This window comes from Malaclemys terrapin, chromosome 11 (genome assembly GCF_027887155.1).
Source record: "Malaclemys terrapin pileata isolate rMalTer1 chromosome 11, rMalTer1.hap1, whole genome shotgun sequence".
In the NCBI taxonomy this organism is placed as follows: Eukaryota; Metazoa; Chordata; order Testudines; family Emydidae; genus Malaclemys; species Malaclemys terrapin.
This window is the reverse complement of record NC_071515.1, coordinates 43248118-43270101: the sequence shown is the minus strand read 5'-3', so window position 1 is coordinate 43270101 and position 21984 is coordinate 43248118. Positions and strand designations below refer to the sequence as shown.

The 21984-nt window shown below is 42.1% G+C and overlaps 1 protein-coding gene across 2 annotated transcripts in view; it reads right to left on the bottom strand.

Moving 5' to 3' along the window:
- The window catches only part of STK39 (serine/threonine kinase 39), a 160463-nt gene extending 140634 nt beyond the window's left edge, over positions 1-19829 (bottom strand). The window contains exon 1 of one of the 2 annotated variants that reach the window (XM_054043774.1): positions 19515-19829. In XM_054043774.1, coding sequence (XP_053899749.1) covers positions 19515-19623 — 109 coding nt within the window. In that variant the 5' untranslated portion in view covers positions 19624-19829. The remainder of the gene's footprint in view (positions 1-19514) is intronic. The other variant, XM_054043776.1, reaches the window with a different exon arrangement.
- Between the last annotated feature and the right edge of the window lie 2155 nt (positions 19830-21984).

Here is a 21984-nt window from a genome sequence, read left to right as displayed (position 1 = left end):
GGTGCAGGCTCTGGGCAGCACTTACCTCAAGCAGCTCCTAGAAGCAGCAGCAGGTCCCACTTCTGGCTCCCATGTGGAGGCATGGCCAAGCAGCTCTATGCGCTGCCCCATCCACAGGTACTGCCCCTGCAGCTTCCACTGGCCGTAGTTCCCAGACAATGGGATCTGCAGGGGCTGCACTTGGGGTGGGGACAGCGTGCATGCGTACGTGTAGGAGCTGGAAGGGGGGACATGCTGCTGCTTCCGGGAGCCACGCAGAGCGGGGCAAGCCCCCGACCCCGCTCCCCAGAGGGAGCTTGAGGACCAGATTAAAACCTCTGGAGGGTCGGAATCAGCTCTTGAGCTGTAGTTTATAAATCAGGGATGGGCACACATCATACAAACAGATTACATAGATAACCTTAAGGGCACGCTTCTTCTGCAAGTGTTTCCTCAGCAGATGGCAAAGGTTCCATTAATGGACTTAGCATCTTAATAGATGTGTCAGATGTATGTTGTGGAAGCAGAAAACAAAACAAAAGAGTGAGAACTCTGTTTTTCTCTGACAACGTGGAAGGAAGGAATGGAGAGCCATTCTTGTCCGACTGCACCCTAATGGGAAGAGTATATAAAAGAACCAGAGGCTAGAATGATGGGCTTTTTAGAAAGGCATTTAAAAGGATGGAAAGGTTAAAATGTCTATTCCTTTTGACAATGAAGAGTCAAGTGATACTATAGGTAATAACCTGGCAATCAGACCCTCCCCGTTGGACCCTTGCACCCCTAATGGAGTCCACTTAAGTCAGTGGGGCTCCTTACATGCACAGAAATCCACTTGCACTGGCCAGAATCCTGCATACTTAGTTAATTAAGTCTTGCTGTACAATGGAAAGTTCTAGGGACATAGCTGAGTTGGTCAGGAGTTTGGGGAGGATGGGAGCTAAATCCTGTCCAATATGGCTATGCCGATATACCCCCAGGGTAGATATAGCTATGCTGACAAAAGAGGGCTTCCATAGACATAGCTAACTTTGTTTGGGGCAATGGTGTTTTTACACTGACAGAAAAACTCCTTCTGTTGGCATAGGCTGCGTCTACACTATGGGACCATTCCGACTTAGCTACCACCTCTCGGAGAGAGGGACTCAAGATGGGAGAATCCTGCCCACCACACTGCTGTCCCACTGTAGTGCTTTAAGTACAGAGACTTAGGCTAAGTATTTGCTATACCTCTGAAAATTCTTTTGAATATACATCTAAGCCACTGTAGACAACTTTACACCACTGCTTCAGTAGCTCCAATCAGTGTGCAGTAACACTAGTGTTTCTCGTAAGAGCTTATGTTTTGTGGCTACTTCATCTCACTGGACCTTTTTTTAGTAAGAAATAGATGGAAGACATGAACCTAAAGCTCCATTCATTCCAGACGTTATATGCATTTCCAGTATCCTAACCAGAGGTGTGAAAAACTTGCAATGAAGTGTAGAGCTACTTGAAGATTTCTGTCTTAACTCCTCAGTGTGTTTTGTCTATTTGCTCATTACATCTTGTAGTCCATTTTTCTCCCCTTCGCAATGCACATCCATTTTCCAGAAGATAGGAGCCTCAAAATTTGCATTTTTGCCTACTTTGGCCCATAATATGCAGTCAGATTTCACAGGAAAATGAAGGCACCTAAAAATAGTAAGAACTTTTGTGTAGGATTTCATGGAAGACTTCTCACTACACTCACATATACAATGCAAGTCAGAATTTACAGCCAAAATGATGGCTCACCTTATTTCCCTACAGTTTTATTTTTTGTAATTCGATGTAAGTGATTTCAACCTAATTTCTTTCTTTGAAGGCCTAACAGATGGTGGGAAGCATGATATATCTTCATTTTTATGAAGGCTTTTGATGCAGTCCCACCAGACATGCTCATAAGCAAACAGGGAAACATGGTCTTGAATTAAATTATAAGATGGGTGAACAACTGGTTGAAAAACTGTACACAAAGAGTAATTATCAATGGTTTGCTGTCAAACTGAAAGGTGGATCTTGGGGGGGGGGGGGGGGGAAGGGCTCAGTCCTGGGTCTGGTACTATTTAATATTTTCATTAATTACTTGGACAATGGAGTGGAGAAGGTTTATAAATCTGGTGGATGACACCAAGCAGGGTGGGGTTACATGTATTTTGGAGATCAGTATTAGAATTCACAACAACCTTGACAAGTTAGAAAATTTGTCTGAAATCACCAGAATGACACAAAACAAAGGGAAGACAGATACTACCTTTAGGGGGAAAAAATATATATATATATCTAACAGCTACAAAATGGGGGAAATAACCAGCTAGGTGATAACACAGCTAAAAAGGTTCTGGGGTTAGAGCAGATCAAAGTGAATATGACTATTGATGCAGTTGCAAAAAAAGACAAATACTGTGACATTTATATAGAATACTGCTGCTAATATAAAATGGGAGTTAAATTGTCTTACTCTACTAAGCACTGGTGAGGCTTCAGCTGGAATGTGCATCCAGTGTTGGATGCCCCACTTGAAGAAAGATGTGGACAAATTGGACAGAGTCCAGAGGAGAACAACAACAAAAAGATGATAAACAAGTTTTACAAACCTGCTCTACAAGGAAAGGTTGGGGGTGGGGGGGAAGGCATGTTTTTCTTGAGAAAAAGAGGACTCAGGGGGAGACTGATAGTCTTCAAATCTGTTAAGAATTGTTATAAAGAGGATGGAGATCAGTTGTTTTCCATGTCCGCTGAAGGTAGGACAAGTAGTAATTGGTGTAGTACCTAACATAAATCTCCCTTACTGGAGATTAGGAAGAACTGCCTAATTATAAGGAAGAGATTACCAAGTGGAATAAGAACATAAGAATGGCCATACTGGGTTGGACCAAAGATCCATCTAGCCCAGTATCCTGTCTTCCGACAGCAGCCAATGCCAGGTGCCCCAGAGGGAACGAACAGAACAGGTAATCAAGTGATCCATCCCGTTGCCCATTCCCAGCTTTTGGCAAACAGAGGCGAAGGACACCATCCCTGCCCATCCTGGCTAATCATCATTGACGGACCTATCATCCATGAACTTATCTAGTCCTTTTTTGAACCCCCTTCTAGTCTTGGCCTTCACAACATCCTTTGGCAAGGAGTTCCACAGACTGACTGTGCATTGTGTGAAAAAAATAGTTCCTTTTGTTTTAAAGCTGCTACCTATTAATTTCATTTGGTGGTCCCTAGTTCTTGTGTTATGAGAAGGAGTAAAGAACACTTCTTTATTGACTTTTTTCACACCAGTCATGATTTTAATAGACCTCTATCATCTCCCCCCTTAGTCGTCTCTTTTCCAAGATGAAAAGTCAGTTTTATTAATATCTCCTCATATGACAGCCATTCCATACCCCTAATAATTTTTGTGTCCCTTTTCTGAACCTATTCCAATATATCTTTTTTGAGATAGGGTGACCGCATCTGAACGCAGTATTCAAAATGTGGGCATACCATGAATTTATATAGAGGCAATATGATATTTTCTGTCTTCTTATCTATCCCTTATTTACAGTTGGGATTATGTTTTCCAATGTGCATTGCTTTGCATTTATCAACATTGAATTTCATCTGCCATTTTATTGCCCAGTCACCCAGTTTTGTGAAAATCCCTATCATTGGAGGTTTTTAAGAACAGGTTAGACAGATGCCTGTCAGCTATACTTGGTCCTGCCTCAGTGAAGGGGGCTGGACTAGATGACCTCTGAGTCCCTTGAAACCCCATGTTTCTAGGATTACATTATAATTCACTGGAAGACTCCTTTAACATGTATTTTTATAATATGCACAGGCTTTTTTTTTTTAAATGTTTTTATTAATGGCCTTTATAAATTCTAAGTGAATTCTCTCACTTCTTAGTACATTTGAAATTTGTTTCTTACAGGTATTCATTTCATCTGCTGCATTGAAGATACATCTCTTAACATGTACTCATTTAAAACAGGCTTCACCACTTTGATCTAGTATTCCAAGAGAAAACAACTTTGGGATCTTAATGGATTTTTGTAGGCGATCTTTGTTTTGTTTTTAAAGTTGGAGCATAGTAACGTGATCTGAAGTGCTCAGTTAATTACATGCCAATCTGTTATAGTTTGGATGCCCCAGGGAAACTATTTAAAATAAGAATATTCAAAGACAAGTGAAATTTAAGATGCTTTTTAATCATAATATTGCCCAATGTTCTAAAGTCTATTCATTTTTATTAGCATTTTTTTAATATACAGGAACAAATTGAATAGTAGCAGAGGGGCAAAAAGCCAACAAAGATCCTACCTTGGTTCAAATTAGGAAAATAGCCTTTATCCAAACCCACTAACAGCAGCTAACTGAAATACCAGATTCAGTGTCATTCTAAAAGCCTCAGTACCTGGAGTAGAGATAAGGGGAGAATCTCACCTTTAAATTAAAAAAAAGTTCCTAATCCTCACCATTGCAGAGGCAAGCTAGAAAACATGAACCCTACTGGGGTTCAAGACACTATTAGGCAAATGAAGAGAACCCCAAAGTTATTTGCGACATCGCATGATTTAGGACAATTTTATGATTTTTGGCTGCCTGGCCAATAATTTCTGAACTCTCAAGTCTGGCATACCCGCATTACATTCAAAGACTAGGAAACTTAAAAATCTAAGGTGGCTCAAAAAGGGATTGAGCTCTTATTTGGTAAATTTAATTCCACAATAAGGTAATTGCTTCCAGTGTAGTTCTTTCCCCAACCACACCATCCTCAAGAGAAATATTTTCTCCTTCTCTACTTTTCTGCTGGTAATCTACAAATTCCTCCTCTATCTAATTAGACATCCAGGAAACGTGCCAGAGGAAGCATTATGTCTTTTGCCACTGACCTGGAGCATAGAATAATATAAATGCTCCACACACAAAAGAGGAGTACATCATAGAAACTAGATGTTTTATCATTTATTCAAATTCAGCTAAATCAAACTTCTACAAAAGCACCTGGCTCCAAGTCAAAAGAATGGCAGACGGTACATCATGATTAGTTTTAGAGTGGCTCAATCCAAGACAGAAATGGTAAATTGTGTTCAAGCCTCCCTTAAAAATTCTGATGCAGAATTCATTGTTTCCAAGGTCTAAAGAGTTACTCCGTATAAAACAGCCCACACAAGAGTTTTATGGGAAAATCTTAACATGTTATCTTTGAAACACAAAACTGCCAACAATGTAATAAATAATTTTGACTGAAAATTCTTATTCATGGGCAAGAGATGTTGGAGAAAGAATAGGCTAAAGAGAAAACAGAACCATGGACAAGCAAATCTGAAAGCACTAAAAGACAAAGCTGTCAAATCAAAAAGAAAAAAAAAAAAAAAAAAAAAAGCAACTTATTTGAACAGAATTCCCAACATTCTGGAAAGAGGAAGATATTGACATAGTTCGCACCCTATGAATTGCCTCCAAATCAGTTCCCACTGCTGACAAGGGAGACAAGACCAAGTTGCAGAATTAATATGACACATGGCCTTTGAAAGGCCAAGGCTCCAATCAGATCTTTGCTGCACTTGTGTTTACAGCTGGCCTTGAATTTAAAAGCTTCAGTGAAACTGCAAAAATATTCTAATCACTTAAGTAACAGTATGATCAGTGCATATGCAATTGCTTACATTTTGCAGAATCAGGGTCTAAGGCATGGGGGGGGGGGAAAACCAGCAAACTGCTGATTTGAGAACGGATTGTTAGTGCAACAGAGATTTACAAGATATAAAATAGTCAGGTTTTCTAAATCCTTGGGGGCAGGGGAGATTAGGAAGCAAAAATATTCTGGTTAAATCAACTACTACACAAATCCACAAAAATATATGCTGGTTTTCTTTACAAGTCTCAGAATTTACAGCAACTTTGAAACCTTCTGGTTTCCAGTATTCTATAACAGGAAAGCCAGTTTTCAGACCCAAATCCCTGCTGAGCAGTATCATTCAAATGGCACCCTCAGAGACCACAGACTCATTTACTGAAGGAGATGCTTAAGAGGAATTATATTATTTTCTTACATGGCTAGACAATTAGTTACCTAAAATGTAACGAGTCTCTGGAGTTTTCCTTCGAAAAATATACATTTTAAGAGTGTCTTTAAAAAAAAAGAAAAAAAAAAACTGTTGAATTTCAAAATGCTTTATTCTCTCTCCCTCTCTCACCTTTCATTAGCATGCGGAATGAGGAAGCCATCATTCAGTACAAGTAATTGACATCTAAGGCCCTTATCTTGCATAGCTAGAGGATCAGCTTCGGAGCACAAGTCCACAATATCAAATGCTTATGTAGGATCAAATCCCAAGCCTTCTTGACATTATAACAGAAGGGTTTCTACAGAAACCACTACTTCTACCAGCCCCACTTCTCAGGCTGTTACATTACAAATGATTTTAAAAGTTGTACAGAAAGACACTGCCTAGAAACAAGCTTTTGAGAAGAACTACAGCTTACCTTTAAAGCAGCATCATAAATAGAGAAAAACTGTGATGTTGATTTAATTACTGGGCATGTTTTCCCTGCTCTTCCTTCAGTTTGGAAGTAAACATTTTAAAACAATTATAGCTGCACAGAAACATCAACATAGCATTTTCTGAGTCTTCTGACTGTCACTGCTGAGTGCGTCAGACTAATAGCAGTTGATTTAAAAAAAAAAAAAAAGGGTAAAGGATATATCTACACTACAGTTAAATACCCCCGGCTGGCCTGTGTCAGCAGATTCAGGCTCTTGGAGCTCAGGCCACAAATGGACTGGAAGAGGGTCCCAGAACCTGGGCTTCAGCCTGAGCCCAGACTCCTACACTGCCATTTTATAGCCCATCATCCTGAGATGCAGTGAGCTTGAGTCAGCTGACACAGGCCAGCCACAGGCCTTCAACTGAAGTGTGTAACATTGTTGCTGTCCTGACACCAACATCTCCAGCTAATGCTCAGATGTTGAGCAACAGAGCATCTTCAGCTAGCTCCCACCGCTCCAGGTAGCTTTTATAAAATAAAAAAAAAAAGTTAGAATCTGTCATGACAGAACATTAGCAACAAATTACCGCTTACAATGATCCCCAGAAAATTAACAACAAAGGAGGAAACAACGAAATTTGTAGGCATTGTTCTTACAATAAAAAAAAAAAAAAAAAAAAAAAAGTTAGAAGCAGCTCTCACTTTCCTCTTTGCTAAATTGCCCTTAAGACAGTAGTAAGGCCATTTCTGTCTATCCTCAGAAAGAGCAGGCATGTTGGACAGCAATATGCAAGAGTGAGTATCTAATTATAAATTCAGCATAAAGTAATTTAAGTCTTCTTTTAGGGTGCAGGTGGAAATACATTAGGAGAAAGCATCTTTATTAGTTGTACTACCACCATGTGCTATAATTAAGCTACAGTAACTCCTCACTTAATGTTAACCGGGATGACTTTGTTTTGTTATTAAGTTGCCGATCTATTAGAGAACATACGCGCTTAAAGTCGTGCAACGTACCGTTATAAGGTTGTTTGGCTTGCCCCATTCCGCCCACTTGGCACTCCTGCCAGGGAGCGGGGTCAGACACGGGGTCTTGCCCCACTCTGCCCACCCGGCGTTCCAGCCGGAGAGCAGGGTCGGGGAGTGGGAGCTTGCCTGGTTCTGCCCACTTGGCGTTCCAGCTGGGGAGCAGGGACAGGGCATGGGGGCTTACCCCATTCCAGCCAGAGAATGGGCAAGCCCCGGACCCCGCTCCTCAGCAGGAGCGCCGGGCAGGCAGAGTGGGGCAAGCCCCCGTGCCCCGACCCCACTATGCCCCGCCCCAACCAAGCTTTACAATCATCATTGGTGAGTACAGTATTAAATAGTTTGTTTAAAATTATTTAAAACTTGTACAATGTCTTGTCTGGTGAAAAAAACAAACAAACAAGTGTCCCTGGAACCTTATCCCTCCCCCCCCAACTTACATTAATTCTTATGGGGAAATTGGATTCGCTTAACGTCACATTTTTCAGGAACATAACTACAACGTTAAGTGAGGAGTTACTATATGTTATTGCTCAGAACTAGTTATGGCAGCAAGATCATGAGCTTTGCCTACTTTTTCCTTATAAGATAGGAAGCAATACCCACAAATGAAAATATCAGAGCACATTTTGCAATATACAAACCCTATACTTTTCTGGCCTATTAAATGACAGAACCATATTTTTATCCCCATCATAAAATGCACACATACGCACACGCACGCACACCCCACTTGCAGCTATACTAAAAATTAATTGGTTCAGGTAAAATGCATCAGCCCCAACTTTGAACCAAACATATGATCGCTAAACAAAGCTTCACCACACAACTGAGCATGTGACCAGAGCCATAAAAACCACATACCACACCATCCACAGTAGCTATGATCAGACAAGACTGCCTACTACCTCTTCTCCTTTCAATTTTCTATTTCTACACTACCTGTCTCCTTTTAGATGTACTATGTAGTGCCTAACTGGTGGCATACCTGCGTCCATAGTAAGCCAGCTTTTTATGACACCCAACTCCCAGCAGAATTTTACTTCTGATCAGAAAGCCCGTGCATCAGTGATCCAGTGTTTTGAAGAATAATTAATTAGTCTAACAAAGTGATTCACTCATATTGTTAATCATAAAAGAATCAATCAATGCTGATTTATTACATTAGGCTTTCAGAAGCCCATTGACTAGTTAAGTTAGGTCAAACATCTAGAGACCAAAGGTTGGAAATATTAACCCCACTGATTCCATAAAAATTAATAATTCATTACTGAGTAATGCGGATGATTAAATCTTTTCACTAAGGCACCTTTGAGAACATCCCTGAAAGGTATGACACTGCCAGCACCTCTTGAATATTTCTGTAAAAGGAAAACAGACCAAAAAAATGGGACCCTAAAAATCCTCCAGGCTTTAAGGTACTTGTCAATATCACAAGACTGTTGTCAGAGACCCTGTTCCCCATGTAATCTGGAAGTCATGGAGCTATTAAGATCCCAGAGGAAGTTGGTTTTTGACTTCCTTCTTCTTCAAGAGAAGGAGGAGGGATGCGTGCAGAGAACTACCTAAAATTCACCAAACTCCACAGCTCTCTGGCTTATCTGAAATCAGACCCAAGAAAAAGCAACCCTTTTCTACCACCAGGCATCTTCCCCATCTCTTTCCTCAGTGGCTTTACTCCCCTCCATCCCCATGAGTTTGATCTGTGTCTCCACTGGCTTCTCCCCTTCGTTAACAATTACCTCTCAGGTGCAGACTTCTCAGCAAGTCCTCTCTACATCTTACTCCCTGACACCTGCTTCTCTCTCAGCAGAGAACTTCCAGCTCTGTCCCCTCTTTGCCTCCCCTCCCCACCCTCAACTGCCTGTAGTGCTTCAGAGATTGAGAGAGCTCGCAGGGAGTAATTCCAGGACAGGCTGAGGGAATGGGGGGGTAGGGGTGGGGGTGGGAGAAAGAGGATATATGAACATTTTTTGCTGATCAGTGTATAAGACTATAAAATATAAGATACAAGTAAGCCTTAGCTGACTGAACACAGAATAGGATGCCTGCTCATTTCAATCCTTGGGCTGTCAGCACCAACATAGAATACATACCCTTGTAAGTCAGCAACCAGTTATGCAGAACTCCACAGTACTCAGAAATACAGACTCATAGTTACAGTAGTGTACTTGCCTAGATCCTCCCAATAAGATTTTCAACTATACATTGCTCTACAGCTCCACAAGTGCTGAGCAAAGAAGCTGCTTTAAGGCTATTTCACATCACCCCAACCCTATTTTGCCACCTCACCTCAATCACCATAGGAGATTCATACTTACAAACCATGACCATTGCAGCTTGTTTTATCTTGCATTAAAATAGTCTTGACACACTATGCAAAAATATTTTCCAGAAGATAAAAATCATATACTAGCACTCCAAAACCTCAAAAACAAACAAATACAATCTACTGGAATTGTCAATACTTCAATTTGCTAGCCAGTGCTATAAGCCAGACTTAAAAAACAAATACAAAAAAAAAAAAAAAATTACTGCTTGCTAGGAGTAAGTGCCAGCAATCTCCACAGAATGTATGCTTTCAATTAAAGTAAATAAGTTTCCAGCTCTTCTGATAGTGAAGATTCTTTTCCAAAAGAAAAAACAAAAGGCTAAACCAATGCCATAGTTATCTTCCTATCTCTGCAGGCAGATTGCACCCATGCCTCCATTGCTGCTCATAGGTTTCCTAATGCCTCCAGGAAGCTTTGGTGGTCACCAAGGGTAACTGCTGTAAAATGGTGAGGCTTAAACACACTAAAAGCCTAAGAACTGAGAATTTATTTAAAACATGACAAAGTATCTTTTTTTTTTTTTTTCTTTTTTTAAAAGCCACAGCCATTCAGTTCTGAAGGCTAAGACATCCACCCCTTACCACCCCAAAAGTCATGCTGCAGAGAGGTCATAGCCAAAGGGCTGGTCCACACTAACCCCCCACTTCGAACTAAGATACGCAACTTCAGCTACGCGAATAACGTAGCTGAAGTTGAAGTGTAGTATCTTAGTTCGAACTTACCACAGGTCCACACGCGGCAGGCAGGCTCCCCCGTCGACTCCGCGTACTCCTCTCGTGGAGCAGGAGTACTGGCGTCGACGGCGAGCACTTCCGGGATCGATTTATCGCGTCAAGACAAGACGCAATAAATCGATCCCAGAAGATCGATTGCTTACCGCTGGACCTGGAGGTAAGTATAGACCAACCCAGAGTCAGCATATTAAAACATGAAGTAGGGTCTCAGAGTCAGTGCTGCACATGGAGCTGTTACACAGCAATGCCTGCTTTGGCCTCTGCAATAACCACCTGCTTTCTCCCTTGTGTAATGAGCTATTTCCACTAAGTGAGTGAGTGGATGGTTTTAATTTCAAAGAGTTTCTGGTTCCACATGGCAAGGAGACTTTGGATCAATGCAATTTGTTTGCTGGCCTACCAGTTCCTTGGGCAAATGACTCTCCAGTAGGGAAAAAAAAAAAAAAAAAAAAAAATCAGTCTAGTAGAAGAGTTCTAATGGAATTTCTTCTAGGGTCCTCACAATAGGTCCTCACCAAGAATTGTTACAATGCATATTCACAGAAGTTAGATAAATATAAAAATGCTCTTTCTGGAAGTTTGCAGTGTAATCCTACTTTATTTCTTGGAATTCATAACACAAGAACCAAAAAACAGATACACAAAGCAGGCTGCTCTCTAAAACAGAGAGGCACAACTCACCACACTTAACTCTAGGCTGGCTGCACACTCATTCTGCTAGGCCCAGTTTGCATACTTCCCTAGAGGCCCATAGCCTGCAAGCAGGACCAGGGTAAAACTGTGGAAATATAAATTTTACAATTACAATTTTAATACACCACATCAAGCAAACAAACACTCAAAAGAGTACCTATTCTTGACTCCCAGACTACTTCTGTTCCCAACACTGCCCCACACAACAGCTCCTCTCAAAGCACATACCACCACCACCCACACACACACACAGACAGAGCTAAGCCTGTTTAGGTCTCCGAGCTGTTGCACCTCAGATTCCAAGAAATCCTTGGGAATGAGTGATAAAGTGGCATGGGAGCTGGCTGAGTGGCTGCACAGCAGTTTGGAGAGAGGGGAAAATGGGGCATGTAATTCTCTGTAAGTTTCACTACACAGCACCAGGTGAACACACAGCATGTTGAACATTTTATACACCTTTGACTTCCAGTTTAAGAGTTAAATTAGTTTGAAGTTACCAGGCTTTATTCACCTTGGTTTTGCTCCTATCAATATGTAGGAAATCCAGTTTTTAGTTTGTTCCTTCTCTTCTTGAGCATTAATTTTTGGCTACTTTCATAGCATTCAGCCTTCTGGTGTGAAGGTGGTCAGGCTTTTTGATTTGGAGGGGATGTCACCCTAGGATATTCTAGCAAACAAAAAAAAGTTACACAAGTTTGCTAAGTAATGGTGAAAATAACCACATCACTTACAAAACCCAGAACTTAGATGTAAGACGGCAACAACAACCAAGACCTTGTCTGCAATTGACTATTTTCTCAATATAACTATTTTGGTTAATTAATTGTACCCCTAACCAAAATAGTTATACCAGTAAGACTTTCAATTATAGACCAGAACCCTAGATGCCCATGTAACCACCATCAAATTATAAAGAAACACAAAAGTTTCATCACAATAGAGCCACCTTGACTAGGACTCATTAATTTCAGTCTTTTCCCCTCCTCTGTATTATGTATTTTCTATTTTAAGAAATGAGAAGTTAAACTGTTACATGGGAAGTTCTATCGATTGACAGACATTTTTGGAAAAGTATTTGTAACTGTTTCCTGAGAAACATGTAGCTTAAAAGAAAAGAAACTTACAGACAAGTAAGTTATTTATGTGGACTTCAGTTTAGGCTGATCAGTGGCATTTATATATATAGTTTTCATGTTTAAAGAATCATAGAATATCAGGGTTGGAAGGGACCTCAAGAGGTCATCTAGTCCAACCTCCTGCTCAAAGCAGGACCAGTCCCCAACTAAATCATCCCAGCCAGGGCTTTGTCAAGCCGGGCCTTAAAAACCTCCAAGGAAGGAGACTCCACCACCTCCCTAAGTAACGCATTCCAGTGTTTCACCACCCTCCTAGTGAAATAGTTTTTCCTAATATCCAACCTGGACCTCCCCCACTGCAACTTGAGACCATTGCTCCTTGTTCAGTCATCTGCCACCACTGAGAACAGCCGAGCTCCATCCTCTTTGGAACCCCCCTTCAGGTAGTTGAAGGTTGCTATCAAATTCCCCCTCATTCTTCTCTTCTGGAGACTAAACAATCCCAGTTCCCTCAGCCTCTCCTCATAAGTCACGTGCTCCAGACCCCTAATCATTTTTGTTGCCCTCCGTTGGACTCTTTCCAATTTTTCCACATCCTTCTTGTAGTGTGGGGCCCAAAACTGGACACAGTATTCCAGATGAGGCCTCACCAATGTCAAATAAAGGGGAACGATCACGTTCCTCGATCTGCTAGCAATGCCCCTACTTATACAGCCCAAAATGTCGTTAGCCTTCTTGGCAACAAGAGCACACTGTTGACTCATATCCAGCTTCTCGTCCACTGTGACCCCTAGGTCCTTTTCTGCAGAACTGCTACCTAGCCATTCGGTCCCTAGTCTGTAGCAGTGCATGGGATTCTTCCGTCCTAAGTGCAGGACTCTGCACTTGTCCTTGTTAAACCTTATCAGGTTTCTTTTGGCCCAATCCTCTAATTTGTCTAGGTCCCTCTGTATCCGATCCCTACCCTCTAGTGTATCTACCATGCCTCCTAGTTTAGTGTCATCTGCAAACTTGCTGAGGGTGCAGTCCACACCATCCTCCAGATCATTAATGAAGATATTAAACAAAACTGGCCCCAGGACCGACCCTTGGGGCACTCCGCTTGAAACCGGTTGCCAACTAGACATGGAGCCATTGATCACTACCCGTTGAGCCCGACGATCTAGCCAGCTTTCTATCCACCTTACAGTCCATTCATCCAGCCCATACTTCTTTAACTTGGCGGCAAGAATACTGTGGGAGACCGTATCAAAAGCTTTGCTAAAGTCAAGGAATAACACATTCACTGCTTTCCCCTCATCCACAGAGCCAGTTATCTCATCATAGAAGGCAATTAGGTTAGTCAGGCACGACTTCCCCTTCGTGAATCCATGCTGACTGTTCCTGATCACTTTCCTCTCCTCTAAATGTTTCATAATTGATTCCTTGAGGACCTGCTCCATGATTTTTCCAGGGACTGAGGTGAGGCTGACTGGTCTGTAGTTCCCCGGATCCTCCTCCTTCCCTTTTTTTAAAGATGGGCACTACATTAGCCTTTTTCCAGTCATCCGGGATCTCCCCCGATCGCCATGAGTTTTCAAAAATAATGGCTAATGGCTCTGCAATCTCACCCGCCAACTCCTTTAGCACCCTCGGATGCAGCGCATCCGGCCCCATGGACTTGTGCACGTCCAGTTTTTCTAAATAGTCCCGAACCACTTCTGTCTCCACAGAGGGCTGGTCACCTTCTCCCCATGCTGTACTGCCCAGTACAGCAATCTGGGAGCTGACCTTGTTTGTGAAGACAGAGGCAAAAAAATCATTGAGTACATTAGCTTTTTCCACATCCTCGGTCACTAGGTTTTCTCCCTCATTCAGTAAGGGGCCCACACTTTCCTTGATTTTCTTCTTGTTGCTAATATACCTGAAGAAACCCTTCTTGTTACTCTTAACATCTCTTGCTAACTGCAACTCCAAGTGTGATTTGGCCTTCCTGATTTCACTCCTGCATGCCTGAGCAATATTTTTATACTCCTCCCTGGTCATTTGTCCAATCTTCCACTTCTTGTAAGCTTCTTTTTTGCATTTAAGATCAGCCAGGATTTCACTGTTTAGCCAAGCTGGTCGCCTGCCATATTTACTATTCTTTCTAAAGGTGCAGTGTTGTTTGAGATTTAGTGGTGAAAGTACACTACAACCTTAACTCTGATCCAAATCAAGTATATCTATACATTTCTTTATACTTAGAAACATTTCCGGGGACAGAAAAATAACTTTAAACACAACCACCACTATCTGGTTCTCAAATAATGCAGTTTCTTAAACATTTTACAATTCATGTATTTGAACAGCCTCTTGCAAGGGCTAGTGTCAAGATCTACCTGGGCTTCAAGTACTGTGGTGTAACATTTTGTTTAGCAGATTGGAAGTGGCTAGTGTTTCTTTGCAATACCACTTCAAAAAGAAGCCCTTTGAATATTTTCATCTCAATGAGTACTCGCTCAGGTTTAACCAAAGTTTCTAAGGTACTCTGGTAGTCGATGATACTATACCCTCCTAGTTATAGGAAGGACAATGGGGGGGGGGGAGAAAAAAAAAAGGCGCTGCAGTTACATCCACAACTATCAAAAATCTTTCCTCTCTCCATTATAAGACAGCAAACACTTGCAGACTCATGACTGGAACCTCAGTCCTTCATTTCCACAACCACATGCCTCTAACACTGAGCTATATGAAGGTCTCCATTAGCTCAAACCTACAGAAGTGCTCATTCTTTCTCAGCAAAAACTAGACACTAGATAGACACTGGGTACATGGCCCTGCTTCCAGTGAAGTCACTGGCGCAAGGGAGGGAGGTAGGAAGGGGGAAGCACCAAACAAAAACCCTAATATCAGGAGCAGGGTTGTCCATAAAACCATCCACAACAAAAATGGATAGGTTTTGCTAAATTATCTGTTTTATGCAGAAGTTAGATTCCAGGAGTTATAGGAAATTAACTACATTGGAAGTTCGGTGTTTCATGTCACAAGTTTTTTTGAGCTGGAGGGTGACAAGGCAATGTTAGACCAAAAAGTCAAATTTTCAAATGAGAACTTCTTAAATGATCTGTAACGTAAAATATGCTTCAATTCTCTTCAAACTCTGTAGACACAATCCTTTCCTTTCAAAGTAACTTGAGCTTGGCCAGAACCTTCCATCCAAGGCTCTCAAAATAGCCAGTAAGGAGGAGAGAACTAGCCCTTCCCTTACAAATAGGGAAACTGAGGCATGGAGTCTTAAGCAATTTGCTCAAAAGCATTCAGAAAGTCTTCTCACGCTCATCATAACATTGCTTTATCTTTGGTAACATCCATTTGATATAGGACTCAATACAACTAAGCAGATACAGAATTATATAAAAATGTCATAGAAACAAAAAGCAAGGAAATTCAGTTAGCAAATCCTTAAGTGCAAATTCCCTGATATGTTAGAAAGGAAGATATGTAGAAGTTTTAGGAAGTGACAGAAAATCAGATGTGTCATCTTATTCAGAGCCAATCCACAATGAAAGAGCCCAATTTGACAAGAATATTGGATCTTATTTACTTCCATTAAAGATAATTTGCTTATAATCAGTAGCTTTTTATAAATCTCAAACTATACCAAGACTTGCAAGAACAGCCAACAACAAAATCTTCAAATATGACCAAATCCACCACACAGTTTAATTGAATATGTTCATGGTACAGATAAAAGCTATTTCCTTTGTTTCAAGAATCTACATACCAGGTTTCAACCCACAATTATTTTTTAATAAAAGTTATTAACTCATGATAGTAGGAATTTGCAATGAAAGTGCTGACACAACCTTAAAAGAAAAGGTATTTTGTTTAGCAAAATGGGCAGGGTTTTTTTGTTTGTTTGTTTTTAAGGTTCCTAGAGGAAACAGTGCTTCTCATATCTTAATTATCAATTTTTCCCCTACTGGGCATTTGGGCCTCCAGCTAGCCACAGCTATATGATTGGGGAAAAAACATTATTTATGACACAGGCTATATGGAAACTCAAAGGCAGTTTTTAAAATTGCCATTAAGGTAGGAAGTGGTTTAACCGTAAGCAAAGATTTGATTAAAAAAAAAACAGTGGCACCATTTCCAGTTGCTTACCCTACAACAGCAGGATGGAAACTGATTACCCTCTCACCATATTAAATCAAACATGACCAGTTCCAAAAAATAGGTTACTGTACTTTTCAGCAATATAACTGTCACTAATAAACCCTGAAATCTCTCTTAAGACATTAGATTTAGTCTACAGATAGAAGGTGACTTTAGTTACATTCAGAAATATTCCATACTATGTAAGCCTATGAAAGTCTGTGCTAAAGAAGACTGGTATGTCTTTCTTCTTAAAAATCCCACTCAGATGCCTCAATATACTGTACTTTTCCTGTTTTAACTCGCAAAGGACTATTAGAACAAAACATATCCCTTCAGGCTCCTATCTGGCAGACAGTTTTGTGTGTACTTAAAACTATTCACCTGTGGAAAGTTTATTTTAATAAGTGGCAGTACTCATGTTCATGAAGTGATTAAACTTTAAGAGCTTCAGTGATTAAATGCTGCTTACTGAACAGGAGTGGCAGTCAGACACTGGAACTGTATTATTTTCCCCTGGATACTAAGATGAAGGTATACAAAAGCAACCCTACATACATACTCAGCACATCCAAGAAAACACTCTGCACCTTACTGGATCAGGTTCCAGTAGAACCCTACCTGGCCTTCCTCACTAAGAAGTAGTGATGATTCTTATGCTACAAGAAACTGCCCTGTCATTTTACTGTGGTAATCGAATACTATCTATTAGTTAGCCTAGAGGCCTATCTACACAAGAAATGCATTTCCCCAAAAAGAGTGTCCCATCTTTGCATTATGGGCACTTGAAACATTTGTATCAATAAATAGATAAACTATACCTATTTAGCATTTTTGAACAGTCCATAGACTCTTTCTAAACTGCTTTTTTGAGAAGTAAACACTCTTCCCTCCTCCACCCGCTACAAGCCCTTTGTCTACACTGGCAACGTACAGTGCTGCAACTTTCACCCCCCTGAGCGCAGCAAGTTTCCGCGCTGTAAAACACCAGTGTAGACAGTGCACCAGCACTGGTAGCTATGCCGCTCGTGAAGGTGGCTTTTTAGAGCGCTGGGAGTGACCACACAAGCCACGTTTAAGCACTGCCGCAGCAGCGCTTTATCGTTGCCAGTGTAGAGTAGCACTAATCTTCAGCCATTCTACAACTGCACCAATGGAGGACAACCAGTTCTTAAATAAGAAACATACTACAGACTCCCATTGCAACAGCAGATAAGGATTAGATTAACACCTTTCTCAAGCCTTTTCTACAGCAGAAAGGATTTCTGGGTATAGTTTACCTGCAAACCCAGCCACTGGGGGATATATCTTATACCAGCAAAACAACTCTTTTTCTGGTATAGATTATTTCAGTTCTCTTGGTACACTGGCAAGAGGCCTGCATCCATACTATGGCTTTCAGTGGCATAGCTATGTCATAGTTAGAAGTGTGATTCTCTCCCCCGCCCCCAATACACTCCACGTTGAAAAGTTTTGCTGGCATAGCTATGTAAGTAAACCAGGCCTCAGCCTTCTTCATTTTAGTGAAGTTCAAGTGGAGGAATGGGGAATAAAAGGAGAAAGAATATGAGTAAGACAGAAGCCTGGTAAAACTTGAGAGTGAAGGAACAAGTTATTTCTCCTTGGCAACACTTAGATCTGGTCTATACTACCCGCCTGAATCGGCGGGTAGAAATTGACCTCTCGGGGATCTAACTCCACCAGTGGAGGTGGTAGTAAGCGCCGCCGACAAAAAGCGGCAGAAGTCGATTTTGCCGCCGTCCTCACAACGGAGTAAGTCGGCTGCAATACGTCGAATTCAGCTACGCTATTCACGTAGCTGAATTTGCGTATCTTAAATCGACTCCCCGCTGTAGTGTAGATGTACCTTTAGTTTCAGATTGTGGAAACTAAATAGCCTCAGAAACAAAGCTGAATGTACATGATTTACAACCCTGATTAAAAATGTCATCTGTCATAGTAATCAGCAATTGGTGTGCAATATTAAAAGCACCACTAATTACAAGAGCAACGCAAAGCAAATCTACAGAAAATGTTTGAGGTAAATGAATTCTAGCCTAAACCTCAAGGAGTAACTATTGCAATTTTGGACCCGGCCTTTAGTTTCCGCAGGTTTTTATATATAAAAATAAAAAACAGAAGAATGAGTATTCTTGAACTGATTAACTAGCAATAAATAGCATCCAGATCAGAAAGGAATAGAGCTTCCCATTATACATATTGTTACCATCAGTCATCTTTTCAACTTGCAAGAAAGATTCATGATGATCTGATTCACACAGATGGGAGGAAAACGAAGTCAGTCACGTTTTGATGGCAATTAACTGTTACATGCACAAGCACAACACACTGCCTGTATGTTTGGGGTAGGGGTGTTAAACCTTAAACCGAAGGGGAAGGTTTGCACCAATGAAATTAAGTCAAAATCACAACAGCAGTAAGAAAGTAGTGTATAGGAGAGTAGAGTGAGGGGAGGGCAGAGAAGAGGAGATGGGGAAAAATTAAAGTGATGCAGAGGGGGCAAAAGGAAATGAAGGCTTTCAAAAAGGAAATCAGCACAAGCCGCAGATGGGGAGATTTAACACACACACACACCGAAAACCACCGGAAAGATGCAGACTAATCTGAATGGGGTGCACCGTTACAGCCGGCGAGAGCAGAGATGAGGAAAGGCCAATGGTTAATTACAGCTCGTTGCTCACCATTGATGCTTAGGGGCTCATCCCCACCCCCACGGCCCCGCAGAAGGGCTGGGGCAGCTGCCACTGCACCCCCACCAGGAGCCGCCGCCCCCTGCGCGTGGGGAGAGCGGGGCAGCCACGGAGGGACACGCCAAGCCCCCCGCCCCCCACGCGTGGGGAGAGCGGGGCAGCCAGCCCCAGCCGGCGCCTCGGAAATAAAGTTTGCAGCCGCTGCAGTGCCGGGCGCGCCCGCCGCAGTGAGAGAAGCCTGCGGAGAGCAAACGCCGGTAGGCCCAGAAGCCGGCTACCGGCGCATCCCCCCTGCCCGCCCGCCTCCTCCCCGGCGCAGCCCGGCTCCCCACCCCGGCCCCCCGCCCCACTGACCGATAACCTCCTGCAGCTCGTAGGCGTCCCTGCAGATGGGCCAGGCGGCGGGAGCGGCCGGCGGCGGGGGCTGCTGGAGGTGGACAGGCGAGTCGCTGGGCTCCGCCATGATGCTGCCGGAGCGCACAGACACCGCACGACCTTCTCCAAACTTCCCTTCCAGCGGCACCTTTAACCCCCGCCCGCTCGCTCGCTGCTCACGCTCCCTCCCCGCGAGCCGCCAGCCGCACGGCGGGGGGAGGAGGAGGAGGCAGGGCACCGGCGGCGAGGAGGCGGGGCGGGGAGCTGCGGCTGCACCAGCACCAGACAGCCCCGGGCATGGTCCCTAGCGCCTCGCGCCACGGAGGGAGGCTAGCGATGAGCGCCGCCGAGCTGCGGGGGGCTGGGGGGCCCGCTCGCAGCCAGCTGGGCATGCACCTGCCCCTGCCCCGGGGGGAGGAGAGGGTGGATCTCCGCCTCCCTGGATGTGTAACTCTCCATCGACAGCCCCCCCGCCGCTCTGTGGTGTCTGGCATCACTTGGCACAGCTTGAAGTTGGGGCGCCTGCCATGTGAGAGAGACTCCTCGAGTCTGTCTTGTAGGAAAACCGACGGGTGAAGCCGGGCTATAGAAATATATGTGTAGTTAAGGCTTATTTTTTAAAAAGTGGTGCTAACTTTTAGGAGGCATCATGGCTTTCTCCATTCCTTGCTCTGCTCATTGCAGCTTTTTGTACAGCCCTACGTTCAGTCTGTGGCCATTTCCAGTCCTTTGAATTCTGTTTTAGTTCTGTTGTTGATCATCTGGTTAGTCTCAGTCAGTGATGTTGTAAGTGATGTGAGGCCATGGCAAGGATGTCATGGCTCATTTTCAACGTATAGGCCCCAATCCAGCAAGTGGATCCATTATAGATCAGTGGTTTTCAACCTGTGGTCTCCAGACACCCCTGGGGGATTTGCAGACTGTCTGGGGTTCGCAAAAGGTTGTCTTTACTATAGAACAGCGATTTTCAACCTGGGGTCCACAGACTATGCCTAAGATTTCCAAAGGGGTTCGTACCACCATTTGAAAATATGTAGTGGTCTGCAAATGAAAAAAGGTTGAAAACCACTGTTATAGAGGAATCTTGTTTGTTGGGAGTCCCATTGAAGTCAGTGGGCTCCATAGGGGTTGCAAAGAGATAAAAAGCCTCTGTTAACCCCTGAAGACATACACATATGCTTAACATTAAGTATGTGAGTAGTCCCATTGATGTCAGGTGGATTATTCATGTTCTTAAATTTAAGAACATGCATTTATCTTTGCAGAGCGCTGCGGCCTTTGTACCTTAACAAACAAAGGGCCAAATTCACTGCTGGTGTAAGTTCCATTGAGGTGAATGGAACTGTGCCATGTTACACTAGTATGTGAACTCGGTCTATATTGTCAATGAACTAGCAGGTTTCTGTGCAATGCAGAGAGATAATTCCTTGCTTGAACAGAATTTAGATTAGTACTGAAGAGATTTTAAATGATTTTGTTGCTCTATAAAAGTTAGTAGTATAAGGCTTTTCCACTTTGTTTTTTATTATACAAGAACAGAGATGACTGCAGAAAAGCAAAGTCACTGTGTGAATTATGGAACTCTGCTGCTTGTGATGTCAGCAACATGGATTTTAATTCTTTTTTCTCTTTGTTGTACATTTCATAGCTCTAGTAAAAATGTTTACCTATTAAATAATTCCAGAAAATACAGGTCCAGTCCTGCCCTCATCCCCATTCTTGGCCCTAAATGACTTGTACATGTCACATTACTTCAGATTGACAAAGCTCTGATATTATTAAAAAACAAAATATACTTTCAAAGGTTTTTTTTTAAATTTCAGTTATTGCAGCTATGACTGACAGATTTTTGAAGGTTATTCAAACTAAAATTAGAAAATTTTATCTGAGTGGGGAGAGTTTCAGGGTCAATATGTCTATACTGATGAGATCTAAAGATAACAGAATATTAGTTCCTACTAGTACTATGAAATATAGAGTAGCAAAGGTTAAAGCAATATTGGAAGAAACAAAAGAAGAAAAAACAGAATTGGACCAAGTAATAAATGTGAACATTGCTGTGTAGCTTATATAAGGAAGCAGTTTAGTTAGCAAAGGAAGATCACCTTGAAAAAGCATAGCAATTTGCCTGATTATTAAGTTATTTCTTTGTCACAAAAGTTCGGTTGGGAAATCTGAATGCTGACTGAAAGAGGAATCCCTAATTCTGGCATCTGGCATCTAGCACAAATTATACCTATACTTTGTAAATACCAAATCATGTTTGTGCATTGAAGGTTTTTTCTCTCATCCTTCTACATGTCAATTAGGCTCAAGATGGCTACCGTTTCTGCAGTACAGAAAGGAAGCACTGTATATTTTTGCATTGCACTGATGCTCAAATTTCCTCTCTTAATTGACTTTAAAGAAATGTAATTAAAATATTTTAATATATACACATTAGAAATTA